Source organism: Hippocampus zosterae, chromosome 12 (genome assembly GCF_025434085.1).
Source record: "Hippocampus zosterae strain Florida chromosome 12, ASM2543408v3, whole genome shotgun sequence".
Lineage (NCBI taxonomy): Eukaryota > Metazoa > Chordata > Actinopteri > Syngnathiformes > Syngnathidae > Hippocampus > Hippocampus zosterae.
In genome coordinates this window covers 2871812-2897695 of record NC_067462.1, presented here as the reverse complement: position 1 = coordinate 2897695, position 25884 = coordinate 2871812, and the positions used below count along the sequence as shown (strand labels likewise).

Below are 25884 nucleotides of genomic sequence, written 5' to 3'. Positions count from 1 at the left end.
CAAAGTTGTTACGCGGGTAACGATGTTGAAAAGAAGTCGTAACAGCTTTCTAAAACCAGATTGTTCTGTAATTGGTTCTTCTCCCTCTATATACATACAACCTTTTCGTTTTAATATTCAAGTATTATTTCCTTTTTGCACTTTTTATTCAGATGTTTTAGATATACATTTCCCCGTGTGTGTAGAGGCAAGTGAAAATAAAATGTGATTACGGGCTGACTCTTTAGAGAGGCAATTTTTATTCATGTATTGACTCCGGATGTTGGCCATCTCCGCAAAAATCGGCTACATCCTTAGCAAAACAGATCATTGAATTCTACCATTGCAATTAAATGAATAAATATAACCAGTGTTTGATTCGGTATTTGTTAACAACTCAATTGGGCCTTTACTTTTAGGAAGGTGACAATCGAACGTGCACATGAATAAAGACATCAGAAGATTTATTACAATACAACTTTATGTACACTGCTAAATGCGGTCAACACACACAGGCAGGGCTTCTGTGCTTCTTTTCACGGATGCGTCGCTATAGAAAAATACTACCTCCGACCCAGCCCTTGAACGTTTCATTTGGCCAACCTTGTTTATTTCTTGATGTGAATTCAAGCATAAAAGTTCACCATCCGCCTGCTGACGTATTAAAACGTTTCAGTCACGGTATGTCGTGAGGTTCCTCAAACAGAACAAAAATGACAAGGCCTGCAGGCGGACGCCAGCATGCGCATGCTTTTGCATTCGAGGTGCTCAACAAAACCAACGCACCTGAATGAAATTGGGCAGCCTTTGTTGTCATGGCAACACATGATGCGAGGCGCACCCACACGCACACATATTCCTTTCTACACACAAGGCACTCGAGAGATTTGGAGCAGTGTGTATAGCATATACATGTATGTGTGTACACATACACACATACATACATACACACATGTGTGTGTGTGTGTATATGCATGCGTGTAAATACTGTCAGTGTACTACAAGTGTGTGCGTGTGTACGCGTGCGTGCGCAATGCGTTCATGAGTGCATGTGTGCACATTCTGTAAACAATGGTCCTCCAATAAGTTCAAAGGCATTCAAAAAATTTCACACAAAATGATATTAAAAATCTTTGCCACTCTCCAATAACACTGTATTAGGTGTGTGTGTACTCCAGGAGCTTTGCCTGGGCGTTGGGCGTAGCTTCCCAGCCAGCCTGTCTGTCTGTCTGCACTGCAGTTCAGCGGGTTGCCATGGAGAACGTCCTTCCCATGTACCCATAGTTTATTGAGGGCGTGGCCTGGCCTAAAAAGGCATGCCGCGCGTGCGTTTGTCCGCTGTGGTTACTTGACGCAGAGCAGGCCACCCACGTTGGCCACAAAGTCGTCGAGACTCTTGAGGAAGGCCATCTTCTGCTTGCGCTCCATGGCCGGCGGCGTGCTACTGGCCGTCAGAGTGTTGAAGGCGGCCACCAGGCGGCCGTAGATGACCGCGTCCCGTTGGGATGACAGCAGTGACTCCACCAGATCCGAGTACTCCGCCTGCAGCAAGGACATCACAACCTCATGTCACTGGACCACACTTGAGTGTGTCTGTGTGTGTGTGTCGCTCTCTCAATGTCAGCATTATTACAATAATTTAACAATGATATCATTAGTATCTCGATACTTGGCTGCCTGTATCATTAGTATCATGATAATAATGATATGGACTATCACAAAAATTTGCCAGTGATGATAGTATTACAATATCAACACGAGCGTGATACCTGGGCAAACGTTACAACAATACTTTACGTTATAACAATGATATTAGTATCGCAATACTCGATCAACAAGACTGCACACAATATTTTTGACAAGATTATAATGGTATCACAATGTCAATAATGTCCCAATACTTAATATCGTGTCATCTGACCTGGTGCAAACAGACGAGCGTGTAAAGCGCTTCTCCCGCCGCCACCGTCATCTCCGTGTTGTGTTTCTGCAGCACCAACATGTCAAACACAAGCTGCAACACACGCCGCACGTTAACAAGGAGCACGGGCAGATGGTGTGTGGGTGTGTGTGTGAGAGACTGAGCGAGTATACCTTGAGGAAGTGTCGCGTGGCCAAGAAAAGGGGCGTGTCCTTCTCCCGGTTTTTGGCGCACTGCTCGGCCAATGGCGACAGAGCTTCCAAGCACAGCTGACTGATCTCCGAGCCCATACTAAGCATTGTCGTTAAGGATGTCCACTTGACGATTTCTACCACCCCACCGCCAATGTTTACTTCGATTACATGCGATTTATTTCTATTTGCATCTGTCACGACGGTCTTTTTTGCCGTAGTGACTGATGTCCTGGCGCGTGACGAGGATACGAGGTCATCCCGAGTTCCAGCGAGAACATGAGGCTCTTGAAGAGATCCTCGGGCAGCAGCGGGATCTTCTCGGGGAAGATCTCGCAGATGAAGGTGATGAGCTTGTAGTACTGGTTGCACAAAGACGGGAACTGCGGAGAACGGGAAAAAGCAAACGTTTCATTACAAATCAGTGACCACTCACCCACAAAACAAACCCCCCCCCCCAAAAAACATGAATCTAACCTTCAGCAGGTCCTGCGACATAAGAGGAAGAACGATGTTGACGCCGTACAGGACCACGTCTGCGGCAGACACCGGACGACTGGACGCCGGCGTGCCCTGGTCTTGGCTGCGGAACACCTCATCTGGAAGACAGACGCGGCAGATGTCTTTAATGTTTGAAAGCAGAGAATAAAGGCAACTATTCACGCACAACTCGTTTCAAGATGGAAAAAGACGACTCCCGTAGCAACGTGACATTAAAATCACAGACACCGAGGCACATGTAGACGCGCAACCCTCTTCAAAACAAGACTTTCGCATTAAAGAATGTGACAAGAGACATGCATTTAAAACTCAAGGAGAGACCGGGATGGCCAACTTCAATGCTGGAGGGGGCCACCATTTTTCATCAGCGCTACTCGGGGGGGCCCACATAGGACAACGCACTTCCTCAAGAAATTATATTAAAAAAATGTTCTTTTAAAAATGGACAAAATGTGCGCAAAGTGATGCATACTCCCAACAACAATCAAAAAATAACTACCGGTACATCAATTGGTCCCCCCCCCCCTCTTGCATAACAATATCACTGCACTCGTTTGAACACAACAGAAAGAGTGGCCGCACCCGTGTCGCTAAAGTCGATGAACTCTTTGGACAGCAGGTTGGTGAGCAGCTCCATGATGAGCAGCAGGTCTTGGTACTGGTCCTCCTCGGCCGCCGCGTCGCTTCGCTTCCTGCTCTGGTTGTTCTTGGAGTAAACCTGCAGCAGCGTCAGGCAGGCCTCGTACAGCTTCATCGACTTGTTCTGCACACACGCGAGGAGCGACTCCGGCTCATTTTCCAGGCGGCGTGTTGGGTCTCCGTCACGCAAGCGCGGCGCGGCTACCGACCTCTCCCAGGTAGCAGATCTGCTTGTGAGCCACCTCCACAAAAACCTCAATGATGAGGTTGATGGTCTCGGGCGTGTTGCTGTACACCTGAGACGAACACGCGTGCGATAAATGAGACGGAGCGAACATCCGCGGAGGATCCCGCCGGCGGCGTCCGCCCTGACCTCCATGAGTCCGATGCAGCTGGACAGGAAGTCCATGAGGAAGGAGAAGAGCGAGGCCACGTTGTCGATCTGCGTGGCCTCGGCGATGCCGCACAGCGCCTCCAGCGTGGCCACGATCTCCCGCTTGACCGCCTCCTCCTGGCTGATCTGAGCAAAGTTCTCCTGGTTGATCAGGTTGAGGAAGCGCTGCTGCAGCGGGTGCAGCACCTGAATACAGTGGGGAGGAGCAAATGCTAATCAAAAATGAATTATTAAAGGTTTAAAAAAATTAAAACGACCAACCAACTTTTCTTCTGTATCAATTTTAAAATGACAAATTACGATGAAAATTACGTTGAACAAATTATGGATTAAAAAAAAAACATGACAAAACAAAAAATGGACATTGGAATATTACAATGCAAAAATTCATTTTAAACTAAATAATTAAATTTCTTATGAATGCTAAACATACAAACAACACAAAAATAAAAATATAAAAGATGAAAAATAAAAATAGTAGTCAAATGTAAAAAAAATAAATAAAATTAAACATTCATGAACATCAAAATACTGCAGTTGCAGGTCAAAAAAATACACAATTGATATCTCGCTTGGAAAACCGCACCCCCCCCCCCCCACAAAAGCACAATTACCTTTTTTAAAGATTTGATTTAAAAAAGGTCGCCGTCGCTGTCGAGACACATCAGACCCATCCATCTTCCGTGGCAACCGAGACGACCGACAGCTGCCCCCTTTAATTACACGTAGCTTTGCGCCCCCAACCACCCCACCCTTTTTTTTTTCTACCGTCAGCCGATGAGGACAAAAGACCTCCGAGATGATGACGCGGATCAAGTTCTCCTCCCTGCGGGGCCATTTTGGAGCGCATCATCCGTCAAGTCTGCCGGGCCGGACGGGACGGGCCGCTTTTGATGCTCAAAGTTGCTGACAGTGCGCAGCGTGCTCACTCATTGGCTGATTTAAGTAAGCCTCCCGGGAACAAGAGATAAACGCAATTCCAACGTCTTTTGGGGGGGGGGGGTCAACTATCAATAGGTAGAAGAAGGTCAAGCAATGCGACATGAGCGTAACATGAGGCTACTCATGATGGAGGCGTGTGTGTGTGGCTGTGCGGGTATTAAAAGTTGTCGATTTTAGCGATGACTTCAAAATAAAAACTAAAATATTTGGAAAAAACGTTTATCAAAACAAAAATGACAAATGCAATAATAATACTCGTGCACTTAACTCATTCACTCCCAAAGACGTTTTTAAACGTCTTTTCAGACTTGGTCCAGAATTGGCTGGTACCGAATGAGTTAATAAAAATTTGCAAAATGTTTTTTTTTCCAAATATGGAAATAAAAAAAGACGTTCACAATATGAGAGAGGCGTGGCGGTCGACTAATTAGCATGTCGGCGTGACAGTGCAAAGATTCGTCGTACGATTGCGGGCCCTGACGTTCCCGTGTCGGCTTTGCGTGTTCTTCCCGTGCCCGCGTGGGTTTTCTCCGGGTGCTGCGGTTTCCTCCCACTTTCCAACAACATGCATTTAATCGAATTAATTAACTAATTGATTAATTGGTTAATTGAATGCATGAAATTGTCCGTGAGTGTGAATAGTTGTTTGTCTGCGTTCCTGCCCGAAAGCAGATGGGCTAGGAAAAAGGTTGCATTTACTGTCCGCTCGTTTTGAGTGCGTTACCTCAGCCCAGTACTGCTGCTTGGTGTCCGCGTCCATTTGGGCGAAGCCCCCCAGCACCAGAGCCTTCATGAGGGTCCTCTGCACCGAGGTGGACAACAAGTGCAGCGGTGGACTGCGGCCGGCGAACTGCTTGGCCAGATTCCACCAGCTCTCGCATTGCACCACCATGTTGGCCCTGCGTGGACATCGGAGGGTGGGGGGTGTATTTACAAGACTCCCCCCCCCCGCTCGGCGACCTGGTCGCCTGGCCCGGCCTCACCTCTCCCGCCGCTCCACCAGCGTCACCAGCAGTTCCACCGTGTCGTTGGCCAGCTCGGCCTCTGAGCTCCACACCGACAGGTTGTTGATGACTTTCTCCAGCAGGTAGGCCACGATCCAGCGGGCGCCCTCCGTGTCAGAACCAAACGCCGTGCTGAAGGCGACGCTGACCTGAAAAAAAAAAAAAAAAGGTGAAATGAATCCACAAGTTTGAAAAATATTCCAAGGATGCCATTATTTGGATTCACAATGTCACCTGATTCCTGATGGAGCAAAGCAGCCCCAAACTATCCCCCAATGCCCCGACCTTCAGAGTGTGTACATAGAGTCTACGCAGAGGTGCACGCAGCGGGTGGTCGGTTGGTTGAGTCACCTGCTGATAGAGCTTCTCGTCCATGAGCAGGTAGGTCTTGGCCCAGCGTCTCAGGAACCAAACAATGTCTTTGCCCATCTGAGGACTCAACAGCTGCGTCAAACTGGCTCTGCTGGCCCTGGATTCCACCTCGGACGTCCTCAGCACGGCCGACAGCAACCTTACACGCACAACAAACACGCATATCAAGTTGACTGCATAGAAAAGAATCGTTGAAGGTCTTATTTTTGTCTCTTGGACTGGTTGCGTTTGTTTAATTCCATTGCACCCCGAGACAAAGCCATTCTGATTCCGAAGAACATAAAAGAGAAGGCTTTCGGTCGGACAACCTGATGACCGGGTCGGTGCGGTCGGAGCCCAGGATGGACGAGGCCCTCTCCCCCGGCGAGCCCAGGATCTGCAACGTGGTGTTCATGTCCACTTCCGTCGATCGCTTGACGGAGAACTCCATCACTTCGGAGGGGATGAGCGGCGTCTCGCCCTGGGGGTCGTCCGCCAGGAGGTACCCTGAAAGCCGCAGGGAATGCAAAAAAATAATAATAATTTATTATTATTATTCGAATGGGCGACCCGGTAGTCCAGTGGTTAGCACGTCGGCTTCACAGTGCAGAGGTACCGGGTTCGATTCCAGCTCCGGCCTCCCTGTGTGGAGTTTGCATGTTCTCCCCGGGCCTGCGTGGGTTTTCTCCGGGTGCTCCGGTTTCCTCCCACATTCTAAAAATATGCGTGGCAGGCTGATTGAACGCTCTAAATTGTCCCTAGGTGTGAGTGTGAGCGCGGATGGTTGTTCGTCTATGTGTGCCCTGCGATTGGCTGGCAACCGATTCAGGGTGTCCCCCGCCTACTGCCCAGAGACAGCTGGGATAGGCTCCAGCACCCCCCGCGACCCTAGTGAGGATCAAGCGGCTCGGAAGATGACTGATGATGACTATTATTATTGGAAATACGAAGCTTATGTCGGGGGGGTTCTCGCTGACCTGAGACCAGGATGAGCCAGTGGATGTCTTCATAGAGGTCGTCCAGTACTTTGCGGTCCACTGACGTCAGGTCAGATGAAGACATCAGGTGTTGCTGTGTCCTCTGGAGCTGACCGTGGAGTCGAGTCACCCGGTCCTCCAGGAGGCTGCGATCAACAAAGGCCACACTCAACTTGAACACTTTTTTTTTTTTAGTTTAAAGTAGGAAAGAGAAAGACGAGCAGCACCAACAAAGTGGGTAAGAAGGGGCACCAGACTCTCTGCAAGTTTAAGCTCGCTCATGAGCCACAATTCCCCAAAGATTGCTTGGAGCTACTGTACATTAATGGCAAAGTCAACCTGAAAATTGTCTTTACAAGAATATGATCTATGCAAGTCTAAACACGCCATTCGGATTAATATTTCATTTGTGGAATCCGAGTTAAGCAGCAACGGCTATCTGTTTTCAGTCATCTCAGGCGGCGGCCATTTTGCCACTTTCGGTCAACTGCAAATGACATCACAGTCGCTCAGGTAACGACCAATTATGCCTTCAGCTTCGTCATTACCTGTGCAAAGATGCCCCTAAATGCTTTTACCTGGTGAGGAGGGGGATGCAGTGGTCCGAAGCCACCCGTCCCAGTGTCCCAATGCTGGACAGCTGGTCCGAGAATAGCTCTCTGTCATCTTCTTGCAGCTCATTGATCTCCTCCTCGTCGTGGGACGACACACCGTTTATTGACTGAGGAAAGAGGAGCAGAGTAGAGGCGGTAAGGACGGCGGGGACGCTTATCAGGTTATTCAAGACCGCGGGATAGAATCTGACCAGGTTGCGGGTGCCGTCGGGCGCGGCCAGGTGACACTGGATGTACGCGTTGAAGACCTGCACAGCGGGCTGGACAAAGCAGCCACGGGGGAAGTGCTCCTCGTCCTGCACCAGCGTCAGCCACGACTCCAACAGCCTGTCATAGGCCTCCATGTACACCATGTCGTCCTTGTCCAGCTGCAAAGACAAGTCCATTTACAAGATGTTTGGTGAAGCTGTAACCTGGGTGGGGGGGGGCTGCGTTTATAAGTGCTTTTGAGTGTTGTGGCTAAAATAGCCACATTGAAAAAAAAAAAACAGTAAGACTTTGTTTCTTTTTTTTGCCGGCCCACTCACGATACACACGTCGGCCAAAATTTGATGTTGCTGGGCGAAACTGTCTGTATTTTTTTTCAAAACCAAGCAGTTCCTCACCACTTCCTCCAGGGCGGCGCTGCGTCCAAAGGAGCAGGTGAGCAACGTGAGGCAGTTGATAAAGGAAGTGAAGAGCTCGCTGGGCAGCGCCGTCAACACGCTCCTGGGGAACATGGTGATCAGGTTGAAAACGATGTTTGAGATGCCCACCGCCTCCGAATCTTCAATCTCGATGCTGGAAAAGAAAGAAATAGCCCCCAAAAACGTACTGTAAGACATGATATTATTAAAAGCTGAATAAAATTACATTAAAAAAAAATTGGCTTTAAATTCCCACCACTGTGTATATAAATGGGCATTGCCAATTGAAAATTGGGATTAAAATTAAAAAAAAAATTCTGATGCTGTTGGGTCAAAAGGTGGCCCAAAATAAGTGGGTGGAAATAATCGGATTTATTTGCACTACTGGTCCTGAAGGCCCTGGCTTTTTTTTTTTTTTTTTTTTTTAGTTTTGGCACGTCTGAGGGGTTTAACTTCCTTTTTTTTTACATTTTTAATACTGACCATGAATACAATTACTACTTGCTAGAAGTCCCGTTTTTAGCCACTCGCTGCTACACAACGCTAAGCTTTGTCCCCCCCCCCCCCGTCACCTTGACTAAAAGGCGCATGGAAACTTGCCAGGCCGCCTTAAAATGGCCGATTAAGACTATAAATAAGCTGTGAGTCAACACAATGCAGTGGATTGGCGTGTGATTGCCCCCCCCTCCTCTTTTTTTTTTTTTTTTCAAATGACGCCGCTGGGGGGAAACCGCGTGAAACTGGGACCACCACGCAGCTGTGGAAAATCGCCGCAGGTCCGTGTTATCTTCAAGATGAAGTATGAAAAGCAATTTTTGTGGACATTTTGGGCTCAAATGGAAAGTTGACCCTTGTTTCGCCTCAGCCTGCACAGTGGAAACCACCATTAAAAAAAAAATGTCATCTTAAAAAAAAGGAAAAAAGAAAAAGGTTACTCCTCTGAGCAAAATATTACAAATAAAAATGGAAAAATAGAAAAAAAAACAAAAAAATGCTGCTATTGAGTAAATTAAGATCCACATTTAAAACACAAAAAGTGAACTTTTTTTTTATCAGTCTCTCTTCTATATTTTCTTGTACTTCTAATGAACAGCAGACGTGTGAAACATCAAAGATTCTCTGAACCGCACTAAACACTATAAGGAACCTCCCCGACGCCCCATAACAATTTAGACTTTCCTGCTCCACTAAGAAGCAACATTCCGGTCACACATGGCGTGGGGGGGGGGGGGAAAAAGCCGATCGTCCGTCCAGCTACGCTACGCGTGGTTTTCCGATGAGGCAATTGGAAAAAAAAAAAAAAGGTGTGTGATTACAGATGGCCACGCGAGCGAGCGCGGAAGTGGAAGGGGGATGAAAGTGGTTCAACTCTACGTCAGCAATTTACACAGCAGAGGGAGACCGCTTTGAATTTACGGTAGATGGGAATCTTACGAGCTCTAAAGACACAACACAGCACGCACGCATCATTTCAGTAGACGGGCAAAACGGCATTTTTAGCTGCGCTTTTATTATGCAATTAAAAAATTTTTTTTTTTTTTTTTAGCAATTAACATTGAGGTGTGTGTAACTGTATTTTAAAAAAAGCATGTAAGTATTCTGGGCGGCCCGGTAGTCCAGTGGTTAGCACGTGGGCTTCACAGTGCAGAGGTACCGGGTTCGATTCCAGCTCCGGCCTCCCTGTGTGGAGTTTGCATGTTCTCCCCGGGCCTGCGTGGGTTTTCTCCGGGTACTCCGGTTTCCTCCCACATTCCAAAAATATGCATTGCAGGCTGATTGAACACTCTAAATTGTCCCTAGGTGTGAATGCGAATGGTTGTTAGTCTCTGTGTGCCCTGCGATTGGCTGGCAACCGATTCAGGGTGTCCCCCGCCTACTGCCCGAAGACAGCTGAGATAGGCTCCAGCACCCCCCGCGACCCTAGTGAGGATCAAGCGGCTCGGAAGATGAATGAATGTAAGTATTCTGTAGTACACAACAAAATAATTATTATAATTATTTTTTTTTAATTCCTTCATCCTCCAAGCTGCTTTATCTTCACAATCCACAAATCAAACACAGGTACAGTGTAACAGTCCAGACTTTGAAGAGCAATAAGTGCGGCACAGGATGGCCGCTGCTTCTAAACTTAGCTGCATCACAACGCTAAGGTCTTAAATAAAGCCAAGTTGGTCTCGCTTTCCATCCCCTGTTTGCCAACAACTTGAATTCCTGTTGAGAAAAGTATTCCACACATAACATGACAAGCCACTTGCCCAACTTGGTTTTACTGCGAGTCACGGGATGGACGGAACTAAAAAGAAACTTCAACCCGGTCGTAGGGCGTAGTATCGTTTCCTATATGAAGCACAAAAGGAGAGCCCTTGTTCCACCGCGTCGCATTTCAGTTCAGTGACATAAGTTGGGGAAACAACACAAACACATCAACTCGGGACCGGCTTGTCGCCAAGGCGCCAACGTCAGTGAGGGGGATCGCGACTACCGGGAGGCTGTTGGACCTTCCTTCATCCGGCTAACGGTCGTGCCGCAATACCGATATAAAGATGCTGAAAATCGACGGTAAAGGGTCACGTCTTGAATTCATTTACAAAGATGAAAACTAGTTTTCACTATAATTGTAGTTTGTTTTTGTTCATTTGGCAAATATAAAGTGTACTTCCTGTTAGTTTGCACGTCTGCCTTACAGTGAGTGCAGAGGTCATGGTTTTGATTTGATACTGGGCTGCGGCTTTCCTGTGTGGAGTTTGCATGTTCTCCCCAGTGCCTACGTGAGTTTTCTCCGGGTACTCCGCTTTCCTCCCGCATTCCAAAAACATGCAAAGCAGGTTAATTCATCATTCTAAATGGTCCCGAGGCGCGATTGTGAATGTGACTGTCCGTTTGTCTGTGTGTGCCCTGCCATTGGCTAGCCACCGATTCAGGGTGTACGCCACCTACTGCTCAAACACAGCCGGGTTAGGCGCGAGCGCACCCGCGATCGACCCTTGCGACGATAGGCGGCTCAAATAATAGAGGAATGATTTTGTTCGGTTTTTTATCACAACAGTGATCTTGCTACTGACCCGTTGATCATGCTGAGCAGGCCCTCTACCAGGTGGGCCAGGTAGGAGATCTGGGCGCTCTCGTCCGGGAAGACGGGTCCGTGCATGGAGGCCAACTGGGCCAGACACTGCAGAGAGTCCTGGGCCATGTCCGAGTCCTCGCGGATCTTCCTGTGGACCTGGACAAGAATAATAATCGAAGGAACACACTTATGCTAATGTAAGCATTTTTTTTCATGAATATGGCAAATGATATTCATTCAAATATTAGTGGAAAATAACAGACGTGACTGGCACAAAAGGTCCATTCAGGGTTAAGGGCTGTCAAAAGTCAGCCAGTTTCCAGTCCAAGCACAACTAGTCTAGAAGTAAAAAGTGGCAGTTCTCATCCTTAAATGTCTAAACCGCCAACACACACACACAGAGAAACGTCTTTTTTATCCCAGGACAGAAGCACACTGGCTTATGATACTCCCTCATTTCTGTAGTACGGTACGTTCCTGCATGCTTTGACTGGAAGCATTAATCCTGAATTGAATCAGTTTAGCAGATTTGACCAAAGACGGTCTCGGCCATGAAACACACCGACGTCAAATACCAATAGCGATACAGTATCGTTTTAGTAGTGAGGCATGATGCTGCATGCTTTGAATAGGGGAAATGGCTTTTTTTTTTTAATGGTGAGGAACAAAATGTCAATTTTATAGAGTATTTTAGGTTCATTTTAAATATTTTCAAAACTAAATGCCGTGAAACATTGCCACATGTTTGTAATGAAGGGGTTGGGGGGGGGGCAGGGGTTATCAAAAGGACTTCCTAGTTGCTCGTAGCATTTTACTTGCAAGGAGTTTTTCTTTTTTTTTTTTTGAGTGGCTTTGCCAATTCTATGGCAAAATTCAATCATGTTTATATGACACAGCCAACATGACACAAAATGTACATGATGGGGGAAATATCTGTCAGAAGCGAAGTGCAGTACTGGAAGTATTCCTTTCTAAGTGTAACACCGTTATCTAACGTCAACGACAAAACACTTCTTTCAGTCACGCGGCACGTTTTTAAGACAGAGCGGGGACTTCAGAGATCATGGGCATGCATTGAGACCCTCATCTTTTTTTACATGAACCTCATTAAGATAAGATAAGATAAGATATCCTTTATTCGTCCCACACTGGGGAAATTTACAGCCTCCAGCAGCAAGAATGTATGTAGAAAGAAGAAAGGAGAAAGAGAAAAAAAAACAACAAACATCTTTCAATTAAATACAATATGAACACAATGGATAAATCGCAGTACTATTTACAATTTTACTTCACATAATTTAATTATTATTATGATTGTTATTTTTATTATCCAACAACAATAGCAACAATATTCTTGCTGCTGGAGGCTGTAAATTTCCCCAGTGTGGGACGAATAAAGGATATCTTATCTTATCTTAACAGGTTTATCATGTCAACAGTGAGTCTTATTGCTGCATGCTTTGAAATGGGAATATCGCCATTTCAATGGTATCTTTTTTATTTTTTGCTGCTAAGAACAAATGTGTCATTTCTTGTTCAATTTTAGGCTAAATTCAGGAACTCCTTTTCGGCACTAATAGGTGTGAAATATAGCTGCCTGTTATGAATTAGAAACAAATGTGGCCTCTTGCGACAAGTTGCCCCTTTTAGGCTAAATGAACACAGGCCAGATTTCTTTGAAAAATGAATCTGGCAAAACACAACCTGTATTCATTCAACACAGCCAGCAGGCATTGGAAAATAAATGCAGTGAATGGCACAAAATGTGAGTTTTCAGTCCAAGCGCATGCTCAAGCACAAGCGTAAAACTTCCTGCCTCACCCTCGGATGACTTTAGGCGCTTAACCCCGCTCTCACTCTCTCACCCAGACACAAACACAGCCACTGAGGTCTTGAAAAGCCCCACAGGCAGGCTCAATCAAACTCAGAGTGGAAAAACATCCCGATGAGACCTCGATCGCGGCCACCTCAGCAACATGTGTTTCCACTGACGCTACGCAGCGCACATCTGGACCTCCGCCACCTCCCCGGCACTAAAGTCCATTCCGGCCGGCGCATGGGCTCCAACTTCCCGCGTTCCCCTTTTTTGCAGCTAAGATGCTAACACGGCGTAGCAGCTATAGCGCAACACTCCTACCGCGGATGCTTCCACGATGTGAAGTCATCGGCTGGTGGGAGGCTGGAGGGAGGCGGGAGGGAGGGTGGGTACGAGGCAGCTGCGCTAGCGAATGATGTGTGCCATACCGCTCGTGTCTGACTATTGTTAGCGTGTATACGTGTGTACATGTGCGCGAAAGAGGCAGATACCTTCACGAGGAAGCCAACTATGATATTAATGCACACTAATTAATCAATGAACCATAAAACCCTGGAGGGGCTGTTTGCTTCGTCGTCAAGGTAATTAATTGGCGTTAATGCTGCATTCTTAGACTGTAGGACCCAGAAAATATCAGTCGCAAATCATTGTATTCTGTTTTTGTCGTTTAAAACATCCTAACTTCATTGGAACAGGGTTTGTAATTACCATTAAAATTGCACGTCAGCTTCGCAGCAAAACGGTGGACTTTGACATCTATTCAGGCACGGCTTCCTGAGACTTTTTCGTGGGTCCACCCATGATGGGCATTGCGGGTAATTTCCGTGTTGCCAAGTGAAACTGGCTTCAGGGCAGACTTTTCAAAAGATTCTGAGGCTCTTTTGGGGGTTTGCGGGTGTATGATATCAAAAAAAAACATTTGAGGCTACGAAACACGAGGACGGCTTTTACGACGGGGATAACAAAACGGAGGCTGGTAGTCAGGGAGGAGAGAGTGGAGATGAGGATGCTATTTATAGAAAGAGACAAAGCCTGGCTGGTGTGTGTGTGTGTGTGTGTGTGTTTCCCCTGAGGCTCATCTTTCCCATCATTTGTCTCGCATCAACACTTTGCTCGCAGCCTATTGTCTTTCCATCGCAACACATGCTGACTGACACACTTTTGGCTTGACCTTGGAAGATGTGCCAGTATGCGGACGAAGGCTTTTATATGCACTGTAGGTCTGCATTAGGGGAAAGGCCCGAGTAATTGCAATTAGAGCCAATCACTCAGCAGAGCCCGCAGCCGGTTCCAGCGAGCAACAACATGACATTTTGGAGGCATGGCTGTAATGAGTCGATCCACAAAAAATGCCAAGACACTAGCCTGAAAAGACAAAGGGAACCGTTTTGCTTGCAAGCAGATGTTTTTAAGATGCATTTCTGAGAGTGAGAACGTGAAATTGGGTGCGTTTGAAAATTCAGCCCCTGCGAGTCAGTTTCACTGAGCAGCATGAATTTTGGTCGGCTCGTCCAGAATGCGTAGACATGCAAAAATCTCAAACAAAGAGGCCGTACCAGCAAAGACAAGAAGTCGGCCATTTTGCTTTCAGTCGGTTATGACAAGAAGCCATGCAAGAAAAGACAGGAAGCCTGTCGTTTTTGTGTCAATTTGTCCAATTCCAGGGAGTCTGAACTCCAAAATGTTTGCGCTCAAATTGCAAGCCAAATTTGATGTGGCAGTCATATGACAGTCTTGAACTAAAGACTAGATGCTGGTGACACTCACTTTCTTGAGACTGTGCCGCCATGGGAACGGTCAAATATAACGATGCAGTCATAATTGATTGTCGAGTGTGCACACAAACAACAGCTCAGGGACATCCATCCATCCATTTTCTGGAGTGAAATGACAGAACCGCAAGCGGCAAGCATCGCCAAGGGGGTACGCTTGGGAGAGTCACTTATTTTTAATAATCTCAACCTGAATTAGGGCCCCAGTAGTGTGTTTTGTGTTTCTTAACAACCCCCAAAACACGCAAGCGCGCACACACACCTGCTGCCCGTGTGTACGCGAGACAACAGCAGAGTCCATTAAATTAAAGAAACACACAACAGGGAGAAGCCAAACACGCCAACGTTGACATATTCTCCTGGGGGCCGACACGACCCTCGGACCGAACGCGCACACGCATCGGGACAGCTGAGGGCATCGACAACAACAAACATTGGAGCTACTAGAAATACCAGAGCGGCAGATGAGGAAGAAACCCGAAACAAGTTAGCACAAGTTAGCATTGATAGCATTCTGGACCTTCAGGAATTTGGCTTGATTAGCAGCGTAGCGTGTTAGCTCGCTTATTTTCGGGTCTGACCAAGCAGTGGGATTACTTGTCTTTTCAAGGTTCTTTATAGATGTCGCCTTCAGAAATAAGACAAACCTAGGAAACAAAAAGCAGCAAGAGACGTTTTGAGTCCTAAAAAGCAAACGGGAGTTGTCCGGCCTCTGCCGCAGCCTGTTTAGGCAGCAAATTAGTGGGGTCCTGAATTAGTTCACTCAAACTGGTTCGAAACAACAACAAATCAATCTCATTTCACTTGACTGACAATACTGCAATTTCGACTGCAGCCCGTTTAGGCGGCAATGTAGTCAGGTCCGAATCAATCCGACCGGTTGTGATGAATGATCAGCTCAATCAAATTTCAAAAGATTCACAATCATGTTGAAAACCAAGCCCGCTGAATAATAGAACCACAACGAATTCCTACCGCAGTCTGTACAGGCGATAACATCTTTGGGCCTGAGTCAGTCCAACCAACCTGGTTCTTAATTTCTACCACAACCTGTTTAGGCAGCAAACAAGTTGGGTATGAATGAACTTGTCTTCTGATGACAGGAGTTAAAAACAACCACCCCTAAATATCGTAACAGATAACTCCAGGGCATTCTAACTCTACCACAGCCCATCTAGGCAGTAAACAATGATGACAAGAGTAGCTGACATGACTAGAATAGCCCTAAATAGATAACTTTGCTTGAATGGTGGAACACCACGCTTCCCACTTCTATCTCAACCCATTTAGGCTTAACGCTATGTTAGCACAGCTGGCATCAAATTTCAAACGTGGGTCATAACTCAAGAGACACCTTGTCATTGACTTGCAAGAGGAAGCGCGTGCAAAACATTCGGTTGGGCAGCGGCAGAGATTATAATGAAAACGAGGAAGAGGATGAGGAGGAGGAAGTGATGTACTCACCGTGAAGAAGAGATCCATGACTCTGGTGTCCAGCAGCGCCTCCCTCCAGGTCTCGGTGGGCTTGAGCGTGACGTTCTGCGCCGCCTCGAACATGGCAATGTAGTGGCGCCCCAGTGACTCGCCGCCCGTTAAGGCCAACAGCAGCATAGTGTGGCGTGAACACTTCCCGCTTTAAACTCCACCCGACCCCTCCTGTGGCTACTCGGGAGACCGGCACCGGCGCAAATGTGCAGAAAAGATCAGCCTCCAGACTCCTTCAATACTGGAATATGACCACTACCCCCCTCCGCCCCCCCCCCCTCACTCCTCAGCCAATCTGCTCGCACCCTGCTTCCTTCTTAACACCCGAGCATTTCTGCTGGTACTCTTTTTTTTTTTCCCCCTTTTGCCAATAGTCGGAGGTTCTTAAGCAGATTTCTCAATGAAAACAGGGAACGGAAGAAAATATTCAGCAACAGTGGAATCCGTGGATTATTTTTGGCCACCCTTGTGTACATTCATCTGTTCTGACTGAAGTTTGAGCAGGGATGAATGAATACAAAATAAGATAATATATAATAATAATAAAAATAAAATATAAAATCAATACCAATCTTTTAAAATATTGTACGGTAAAATAGTAGTGAACCTAACACTAACATATAAGCAGATAGAAGACTGACCGTCAATTTTGTATATCATTTAAATACAAAACTTACATATTACTTCATTATTTTTTTTTTTACATGACAGGGCCACAATGCCAATCCTTAAAAAAATTAATATGTATTTTAATACAAAAAGAACATCTCATAAAGTCACTATTTGAACATCAACCATATTAACTGTTAATATGGTTAATAATTATGCTATTATATACTTGCTATTAATAATAATAGCAAGAATATTAACATTTTTGAAGCAAAGATGAAATCCACACTTGCTTCAAAAAACAATCCAGTGTCTATCTCCTGTCAATCTAAGTGTCGGTGAGTATTCCCAAGCCCGTTTTGTCAGCCGCCGACCATGTCGGGATTCCGCGCGCATCGCTTGACAAACTAGCGAGCGGAGGAATGCGTCATCAAAGCCGAGCGGCGGGCGGCAGAGGGCGGCCGGGTCGCCGGGCGCATTCCAGCCGCCGCCCACGCCCCGCGCCGCACTGCACTTTGGGGCCACAAGTTGGCACCTGTCAAACGCAGAGAACGGGGGGTGGGGGGGGGGGTGTAAAAATAGCCACGGTGGAGGCGGAGGACCTCGCCGTGAACTTTGGCAAGCGGGGGCGGAATGGGTGCAATGGAAAGAAGCACCGGTCCAGAAGAAGACGCAAGAATGCTATTTGTTTTGGTCCCTCGGGAGGTAGCGCAGTGGCAACAGGGGCTCAATAAGGCCTCGGGAGAGCTCAGGGACGATAGGTACAACATCACGTTAAATAAAGTCAACTCCACAATTTTTCCAGCTTTGGGGATAGCGTTAGAGCCGCAATGGAGGTGGAACACCTCCACCTTCGACAATGCCTCTGAAAACCAGACCTGTGATGCGGTTCGGTATGACAGAACTGATGAGGAACGGGGAAGCTAAGTCGACCCAGCAATTTTACGGCTTCGGGAGTAGCGTGAAAACTGCATAAATGTGCTTGTAAAGGCTTTGCGCAGAGAAACAGCACGAACACAAAATGGGGGAACAAAATCAACCCAGTGTTTCCCGGCTTTTGTTAGCTTTAAGAAAGGTGGGACATTTTCTTTCAAAGCTAGCTTTTTTCTGTGATGTTGTTTAGCATGATCAACAAAGACCCAAATGGAGGGTGGGGCAAAGTTGACCTAAAGGTCTCACAAGCTTTGGGGGTGGGGGGGTAGTATTAAAGGTGTAACAGAGGTGGGACACCGCCTTTGCCGGAAACAGTTGGCAATTTACTTTTTTTGTGAATTGAAACATGGGATTAAGGCCGCAAATTTCTACCTCCAAAGGTATTAAAAGATCCATAATGGAGTTGGGAGACCTCCTTCCGTTCTACCAGTGAAAGTTGTATAACATTTTTTCTTTACAAGTTGCTATTTATTTTGTTGTTAATGGCACTAATATGGAATTCTCTGTCAAGTTGACCCAGCAATTTTCTGGTTTTAGAGGTACGATCAGAGCCGTAACATAGGCGAGATGCAAATCTGTGTATTTTACATATCACCTCGGTCATTTTTCTGAATATCGAGTTGCTGTGTTGCTTTGTCAAAGTCACACACAGCTAAAGTGATAGTCCGTCTTGGCTCGGTACTTTGTAGACAGCACAAGGGGGAAAATTCCGTGGTGTGTTGGGCTTTTGTTCAACAATGCTCGTCGGGACATCCCTGTCACTTCCATTCATTCCCCACTTATTTGCAAAAAATACTTTCATCTTCTGACTCGCCTTACGCCACCTGTTGCTTTGATACACACTTGACAGACTGCAAATTTGTTTCCCCGTGGACTTACATTTTTGGGGAAATTCCACAGTTGGGAAAATATACTTTTTTTAAATATAACTCCCTTGCGTGTGGACGTAGGCCCAAACACATTCCTTGTGCATGCATGCGTGTGTGTGTGTGTGTGTATGTGTGCGCGTGTTGGAAGGATAAGCAGGACTTTCAATGAAGCTACCACATAATTCTCCCTTCTTAAAGGACACACAGAATGGAGTGTGTGTGCGTGTGACGCGCACATGTTTGCTGGATGACGAACTTGCGCGAGGGGGAGTGATGAGGACATGTGGCGGCGATTTGCTGGCTTTTTAAAAGGCATCACCTGCTGCCGTTTCAAGCCCACAGGCTCCTAATAGCTGCAGTGCCGCCTCACTCACACACACACATACGCACACACACACACACTTAGACCCAACTGCATTAGCAGCACAGCAAACTCTACTTCATGCACATGCAGAGGTGAGTGCATGATGTCTAATCCAGTTGCTGTCATGAGAAAACATGTTTTTGGGGGGTGGAGGGGTGGATTATTTCTCATCATGGTGTTAATTTAGATTGTTCCAGGTGCATTCGTACAAATATGTGAAAAGGTTTCTTTCTTGACAGTTTCCTACCCTTGTAGTCATGTAACCATGGCGACGAGAGCCCCCAAACAAACAACCGCTAACATTTAGCAAAGTGCTAACGGCCCTGAGACACTCTATACGAGTCAAATATGAAAAGGAGCTAAACGGCGAGCAGCTGGACTTCTTCATTGTGTCCTCATTGCCTCTGCAAATAGCCAACAAACAGATTAGCCGGCTAATCTCCGCACGGCCTTGCTGCCCGTGTGCGGCTAACGGATTAGCGAGCTTCTTCTGTATCCTCTATTCATTACGCTTGATCCCGGCGGCCGCCTCGCCGTCGCGCGGCGCTATGCTAAGGCGCGTGCTGGGGTTTAAGGGACGCATCCCACCCCTAAATCCCGCCATGTGAAATAACAATCCGGCACCCGTCTCCCGTTGTCGTCGGCTCCCCTGAAGCTTTGTCTCCAATCATACAGCTGTCCGCAGGGGCGGGAGCACATTGTCTTGACAGGAGCGCGAGAATTATCGTACTAACGGCGCTCAACCTATTCAGATTCAGATTATTTTATTTAGTTATTTTTGGGTGTGACTGTGGATTGTTTCTTCATTTCTTCACGTCCACTGTGGAAGGTGGCGATTATTAGAATAAGTGGCAAGGTGAGTGAGAGAGTGAGCATTATATATCGGTCTGAGCGTGTCGAGGACTCTTTTCTTGGAGAAAACTGTAAATTATAGTACCAGCTAGAGATACGAGATCTTACTCAAATTTTTTATATTATTGAGGTACTATGTTTGCCGTGCATGTCTTTCAAAATTGGCCAAAAAAAAAGGATTAAGCTTACTCCAGTTGTACTATCGGTCAATCTCAGATCTAGTGTAGACACAACTTAAGACGTGCCATCTGGTGGTGAATGGTGATATTACAACTTAAAATTAAGTTGACCCCTGCATATTCACCGGTTGGCACCTGAATGGCAAAAAAAAAAACGTAAAAACTTTGGTTGTAATTAGTTGCCTATCCTCGGTCTATAAAATACTGTTGCCAGGTGCCAAAGGTGCCCGCACCAGAAGGAGCAGTCCACTGTCTATTGAATTGAAGCAAAAAAAAAAAAATTGTCTTTAAAAGCAGGTCAGTCTGAGAGGGTCCAAAGTGGGAGCGTCACGCTTTAATACCAAAGAAGCTCACATTCCTGCGACCGTCTGCTACAAAGCAGATGGCGGGCCGACAGACAGCAAATACGCGGGGCCGCGTGGCGCAGAGACGGGGCGGCGGCCCAATCTGTCACCTGACTGCCTTATTAGGAGCCCCGAGTCAAGGCTGACGGTGAGTGACAAGTTGTGGCGCAAACGCGTGGGGGGGACACACGACACCCTCTTGAGCTGAAGGGAGCGTGGACGGACATGCGGCCCCCTTGAAGAGCCCCCACTACCCCCGATCATTCGCCTCGCCCGCCCTGATTGAAGAGGACCATGTACTGCTGTTTGATAGTCGGCGGCTGTCGGGAAGTACGCGCGGAAGCCCCCCTCCCGGGACGCTCAGAGACATACAGGCGGCAACACTCATCATTGTCTTCGGTTTTTATACAAGGGATGTTCACTTCCAACAAAAGTAACTAAAGGATCTCAAAGTTTTCTCGCAGGTCCTGACTGATATGGAATTTTTGAGGCCCTTTCCGATACTTCCTTTGCATTTCCTTGAAAAAAATATATACAGTAGACGTTAATGACCTTTCTTTTTTTTAAATCATCCGAGCCTTATCCAATTTTTTACCATTTTTAAAGAGCTAATAGTGGCCGCTTAACCACATCGAGCCCTAATTCCTAGTCCTTCTGTTTGTTTCTATTGTACAAGTTGGCGGTTATCGTGAAGAACTGATCAGAAAAGCGACCACACAATCATGACATGTACATTTATTTTTTGTGTGTCACTTCTCGAATGATGATTTTTGTGGGACTTCAGACTATCCAGCGATACCAATTGATTCCACTGCAGTAACTACAGGGGGGGTACAGATATGTGCTGGGGACTTTTTTTTCTTAACTATGAAGATTATTGAGTACCAGTCACTAAAATATGTTTCAACTGTTGCATAAAAAAACATGACTGTAGACTGTCAAAGTTTGTCAAATGTGTGCCACACATAACAAGGGGAGCCTGGAAAAAGGGGGGCATGGTGTTAGGACCCCCCCCCCCCCACACACACACACACACACGCACAGACGGACACTTCTTTGAAAGTGATCCAGATCCCCCTCAGATGCCAGGCTGGTTAGGATTTAGGATTTGTGCTCTCAACATGAGGCCAGCTGCACAGACAACACATGATAGTAGTGCATGATAGAGATGCACTACAAAGTCACCTACATGTATACATTACTGGCCACGCGCACACACACACGCACACACACACATACAGGCATACCCCCCTACACACACACGCAGCATAAAGTACAGAAAAGCAATGTTTCCAAATAGTTTTCCCTTCTTGAGGTGAGTAGATCATGTCGTGTATTGTGGATAGTTTGAGAATTTTTTTTTAATCAAAAGATAATGAAAATGTATTTAGTTGTTTTTAAGTTTTTTTTGTTATTCATGTTTAATCAAAATTAAGAGAAAAATATTATTATTTTTTTCTCCAGATGGATTATGACAATGATATTTCAGACCACGATATGGTCTTGTGGATTTTTGGCCACCCGCACGGACGTGAAGACCACCTTGACACGAGTCCCATCCCGATCATTTGCCTAACTCGACGACCCTGGCCCAAGCGATGACTTTACGAAACGAGCAATGTGAAGGAAAGGATATGATTGGGCGGCAAGAAGTTCCAACTGAGCACCTGATTGGCCAAGGCCAGGTAGCGCTGAAAGACGCACGACATCTGAGCGCTGATGTTCTCGCGCCGGCTGAACTCCTGCAGGACCTCCATGGTCATTGCGAAGATCTGACGAAGACCGTCCTCCTGAAACATGCCAGAGCTACAATTACCATGCAGTCATCTCTATTGGACAATCGCACGTATGCGGTAAAAAATAGAAACATTTTGGGGTCGCACCCCCCCCAAAAAAAACAAACAAATATATTTGAATGACTTTTTATAAAAAATATTTATACAGAATTGATCAAAACTAATAAAATATACGACAATATGTTTTATAGTATTTCCAACAGTTTTTTTCTAGCTTTTCCCAAATTACAGCTGCCTTTTTGAAAGAGTATATATTTTACATCAAAATATAGAGCAGTATGTTTAGATCTTTTTTATGCAGTTCATTTTAATATAACAAACAATGCAAAATACTTTTTTAATTATTAAAATGGAGTTTAAAATTCAAATCTGTCTTTAGTGAATTTGTTTTATTTAATTGTAGTAAAAATAAAAGAAAATAACCTGCAAGAATTTTTTTAAATGTAAAAAAAATGTTTTAAATTAAATAGTTGTTTTAAAAATCAGCTAAATTATTTAAATGATATATTTTTCTTTGCGAACCAATCACAAAGAACATGGTTATTTGTTGGTTTCCAGATTAAAAAATAGCAATTATTGATCGATAACAACTGTGGATTATATTTTCTTGTTATAATATAAAATACCAGGAAATAAACCCCCCCCCCCAAATTCTCAATTTTTTTTACATACATTTATTAGTATTACAATTTTGTTTGTTAAGTAATATGTGTGATCGCTGTGCAGCAAAATTTGTTCCTGCTGCGGCTGATTCTTTTACGTTGCTCTGCAAATAAAGGTGCATTTCTCATTTTGAATGAGGGCAAAGCACGCACCTGAAAGAGGCGTTTGCAGCTTCCGTGGAACTCCATGCTCAGCCCGATGCTGCTGGTCTTGCTGGAGCTGGAGAACTCGCTGAGCAGCGCCGTCAGGATGGAACACGCCAGCGTTTGCTGCAGCAGCACAGTCAAACGCTCATGTTGCGCCGCCACGCCACCTACTGGCCACCGGCTTCTGTGCACTGCATCTGGAGGTGCGAGTGTTTTTACCACATTGGGGTTCCCGCTGCCGATGAGCTGTCCCACCTCCAGGAAGATACTTTTGCAGCTCACGGTTTTATCGAGAGTGCCACGCTTGACAATGACGGCCACAGCCAGCAACATCTGCTCGCGCACATACTTTTGCAAGCTGAAATGACATAAATGATCACACTTTTTTTTTCTCCCTGCACTTTCATTTCTACCTGAAATACGCCCATTCGCCTGAACACTTCTCTGCTTTCATATTTCCACCGTAAAAGACTCCATGCCACGTACAGTGCATTTACCTTAAACGTGGCACTCCATCTTTAAATGCACCTACCGGTAGAAAAGAAGAAAAAAGAAAAACGCCTCCCCACTTGTATTTCCACCTTAAATACCTGAGCACTGCCATGCAGAGTGAAAATTTGTGAGTTTTGTAATTGCTTGTAGATGCCACAAGGTGGAAGAAAAGCAATATTTTTGTCAAAAACAAGCACCTCAACTGACAAGATGCCACAAGTTGAAGGCGAAACGCTACTTTGGTCGGACTGAAGTGCCTCAATTCACTTCAACAGAGTTGTTTGGCACCAAAGCAACACTTTTATTGCTTTAGCCTGAGCACACAAACCATAAATAGGCCGTTTTTTACAAAGAATAATTAAAATCCCAATAAGCGAATTCACGAATGCTCCCGCGACACCTTTCTAGCTTCATTTCCATTGTAAAATCACATCTTTGCCTTCATTGCCACCTGGATTTCCACCTTAAACACTTTGACTTTAAACAGCTTTAAAACACCTCAGCACCACACCACGGCACCTCAATTTCCAGCGTGTACTGACTTGGGTCTGTGCAGCACGTATGTGAGCAGGAAGGCTCGGAGGGATTCGATGCTGCTCTTCTCCAACAGGATCCATTCCCTCACCACCGCCTCCATGATGGCGGTGGCGGCCTGGAACAGCACGTAGTCCACCTTGCTGCTCTCTGAAACATAAGCAGCAGTGCACTCTTCCCATCACACATTGGCGACATCCTCATCAAAGTGTGCGCTATTGTAAAAATATCAGGAAAAATACAGATGGGTGAAGAAAAAAAAGGATTGTTACTTTTCTAGGAATGCTACAAAAAAATGGAACAAAATGGAAAAAAATGCAACTTTCTTGATCTTTTAAAAAATACTCTTCAATTTGAAAAATATTATTCAAATATCAAAAATTTAATGTAAAGAATTTTCTTTAAAATTATATTTTTCGACAAAATTTGACTTTTATTCATTCCTAAAAATTACTTACCTTTTTTAAAAATGAATTTTTATATTCCTTTTTTTAATAGAAGAATAAAGTCTTTTCTCTTAGTCTAACAAAAAATGGAACTCATCTTGAAAAAGTACAACCTCTTGTCCTACAACCTTTTAAATACTTTTTCATGAGCCGTTAGTATGAAGTGGACCGTGTGTAAGCACCCACCTAAGATGTGTTTACAAATGGCGAAGGGCGACTTGGACTTCCTGAAGGAGAGGAAGACGTGCTCGGCGTGCTGGCGCTGCTCTGTGCTCACCATGGAAGGCGGTGCCTGAAAAACAAAACCACATTTAAATCACAAGAAAAAAAGTCAGAAGATAATTGGAACAGGAGAAGAAAACTAAAATGAAACAAAGAAAAATGGCACCACGTTCACAATCCTCCCTCAACATAGGATCACTCTATAGTCAATGAAGATGCTCGAAGCAACCCCCGGTGTCAGTGACAGAATGAGGCGGCCTGTTCGTAATGAACCGGTGAGTGATGATTCCAGTGACGGATGAAAACCCACCCCCGTCAGTGTCTTCTTCTCAAAATTTCTCACCTTTCATCAGTAAAACGCGCTTCTGTCAGTGACGGATTGATAGACCGTTTCTCAGAACTAATGGAATGTCCTCCTCTGGTAATAAGACGACAATAGAACTTCTCTTGAATAAAAATGGTTAGCTGAGGGGGTAACACCAAGAGTCTGGGGCTGTCTAACCGATTTGACTTAGCGTTGCTAAATAGTTAGTTTTCTAGGGGTGGGGGCAAGTTACACGACTGTGTTTGGTGGGTCTGTGTTGCTAATTAAAGGGGCTACTTGTTTTTCGTCTGTCGGCAGAGCTTGTGAATATAACTTGTGGAATATGCTGGGGATAACACAGTTTAGCTTTGGGATGCTTCATGCCCATGGAAGACAGAGAAGTTCCAGGAAACTAAAGGGAACCTCTGCTCGCGTAACCAGGGAATTAAAGGACCTTACTCGGCTGGAGAAGCGAGGTTAATATCCGTGGGGGAAAAGAGAGGAGAAGGAGGAGAAGAAGTAGAAGCGGCGTCGGCGGCAGCTTGGCCACGCACCGCCGCCGTTGCCGCTCAGGTACAAAGTCTGGCCATGAAAAATCGGCAATGGCGAACCCCAGCAATACTCGCCTCGCTTCATCGCGTTCGGGTTTACACAGAGTCAAGTCGCCCCCGAAAAGGCTTATTACGTCTCACCATTAAAACTTTGGCAGCGCTTTCCAGCTGTGTAATAACTTCTGCCGCACCGAGCGCCGCCATCATGGATGCGGGGCCCTTGAAGATGACGCACCCGCGCAAGGCATTGTGGGTGTATCAAAAACACAAGGATGAATGTGTTGAGTTTACTTAAAACCCCAAT

At 45.8% G+C, this 25884-nt stretch overlaps 1 protein-coding gene across 1 annotated transcript; it reads right to left on the bottom strand.

Annotated features, from left to right (window-relative positions):
* Positions 1–426: 426 nt before the first annotated feature.
* xpo4 (exportin 4) lies at positions 427–25836 on the bottom strand. Its single transcript, XM_052082348.1, has 24 exons — positions 25722–25836; positions 24690–24795; positions 24066–24207; positions 23251–23389; positions 23038–23154; positions 22064–22216; positions 16256–16369; positions 11202–11359; positions 8119–8293; positions 7705–7881; positions 7478–7620; positions 6900–7045; positions 6252–6429; positions 5923–6082; positions 5551–5720; positions 5292–5466; positions 3605–3811; positions 3441–3527; positions 3175–3355; positions 2569–2690; positions 2344–2474; positions 2074–2191; positions 1901–1993; positions 427–1521 (listed from the first exon to the last, which is right to left on the bottom strand). Exons 1-24 carry the CDS (start codon positions 25785–25787, stop codon positions 1324–1326), a joined length of 3456 nt encoding a protein of 1151 aa, XP_051938308.1. The 5' UTR covers positions 25788–25836; the 3' UTR covers positions 427–1323.
* Positions 25837–25884: the final 48 nt, after the last annotated feature.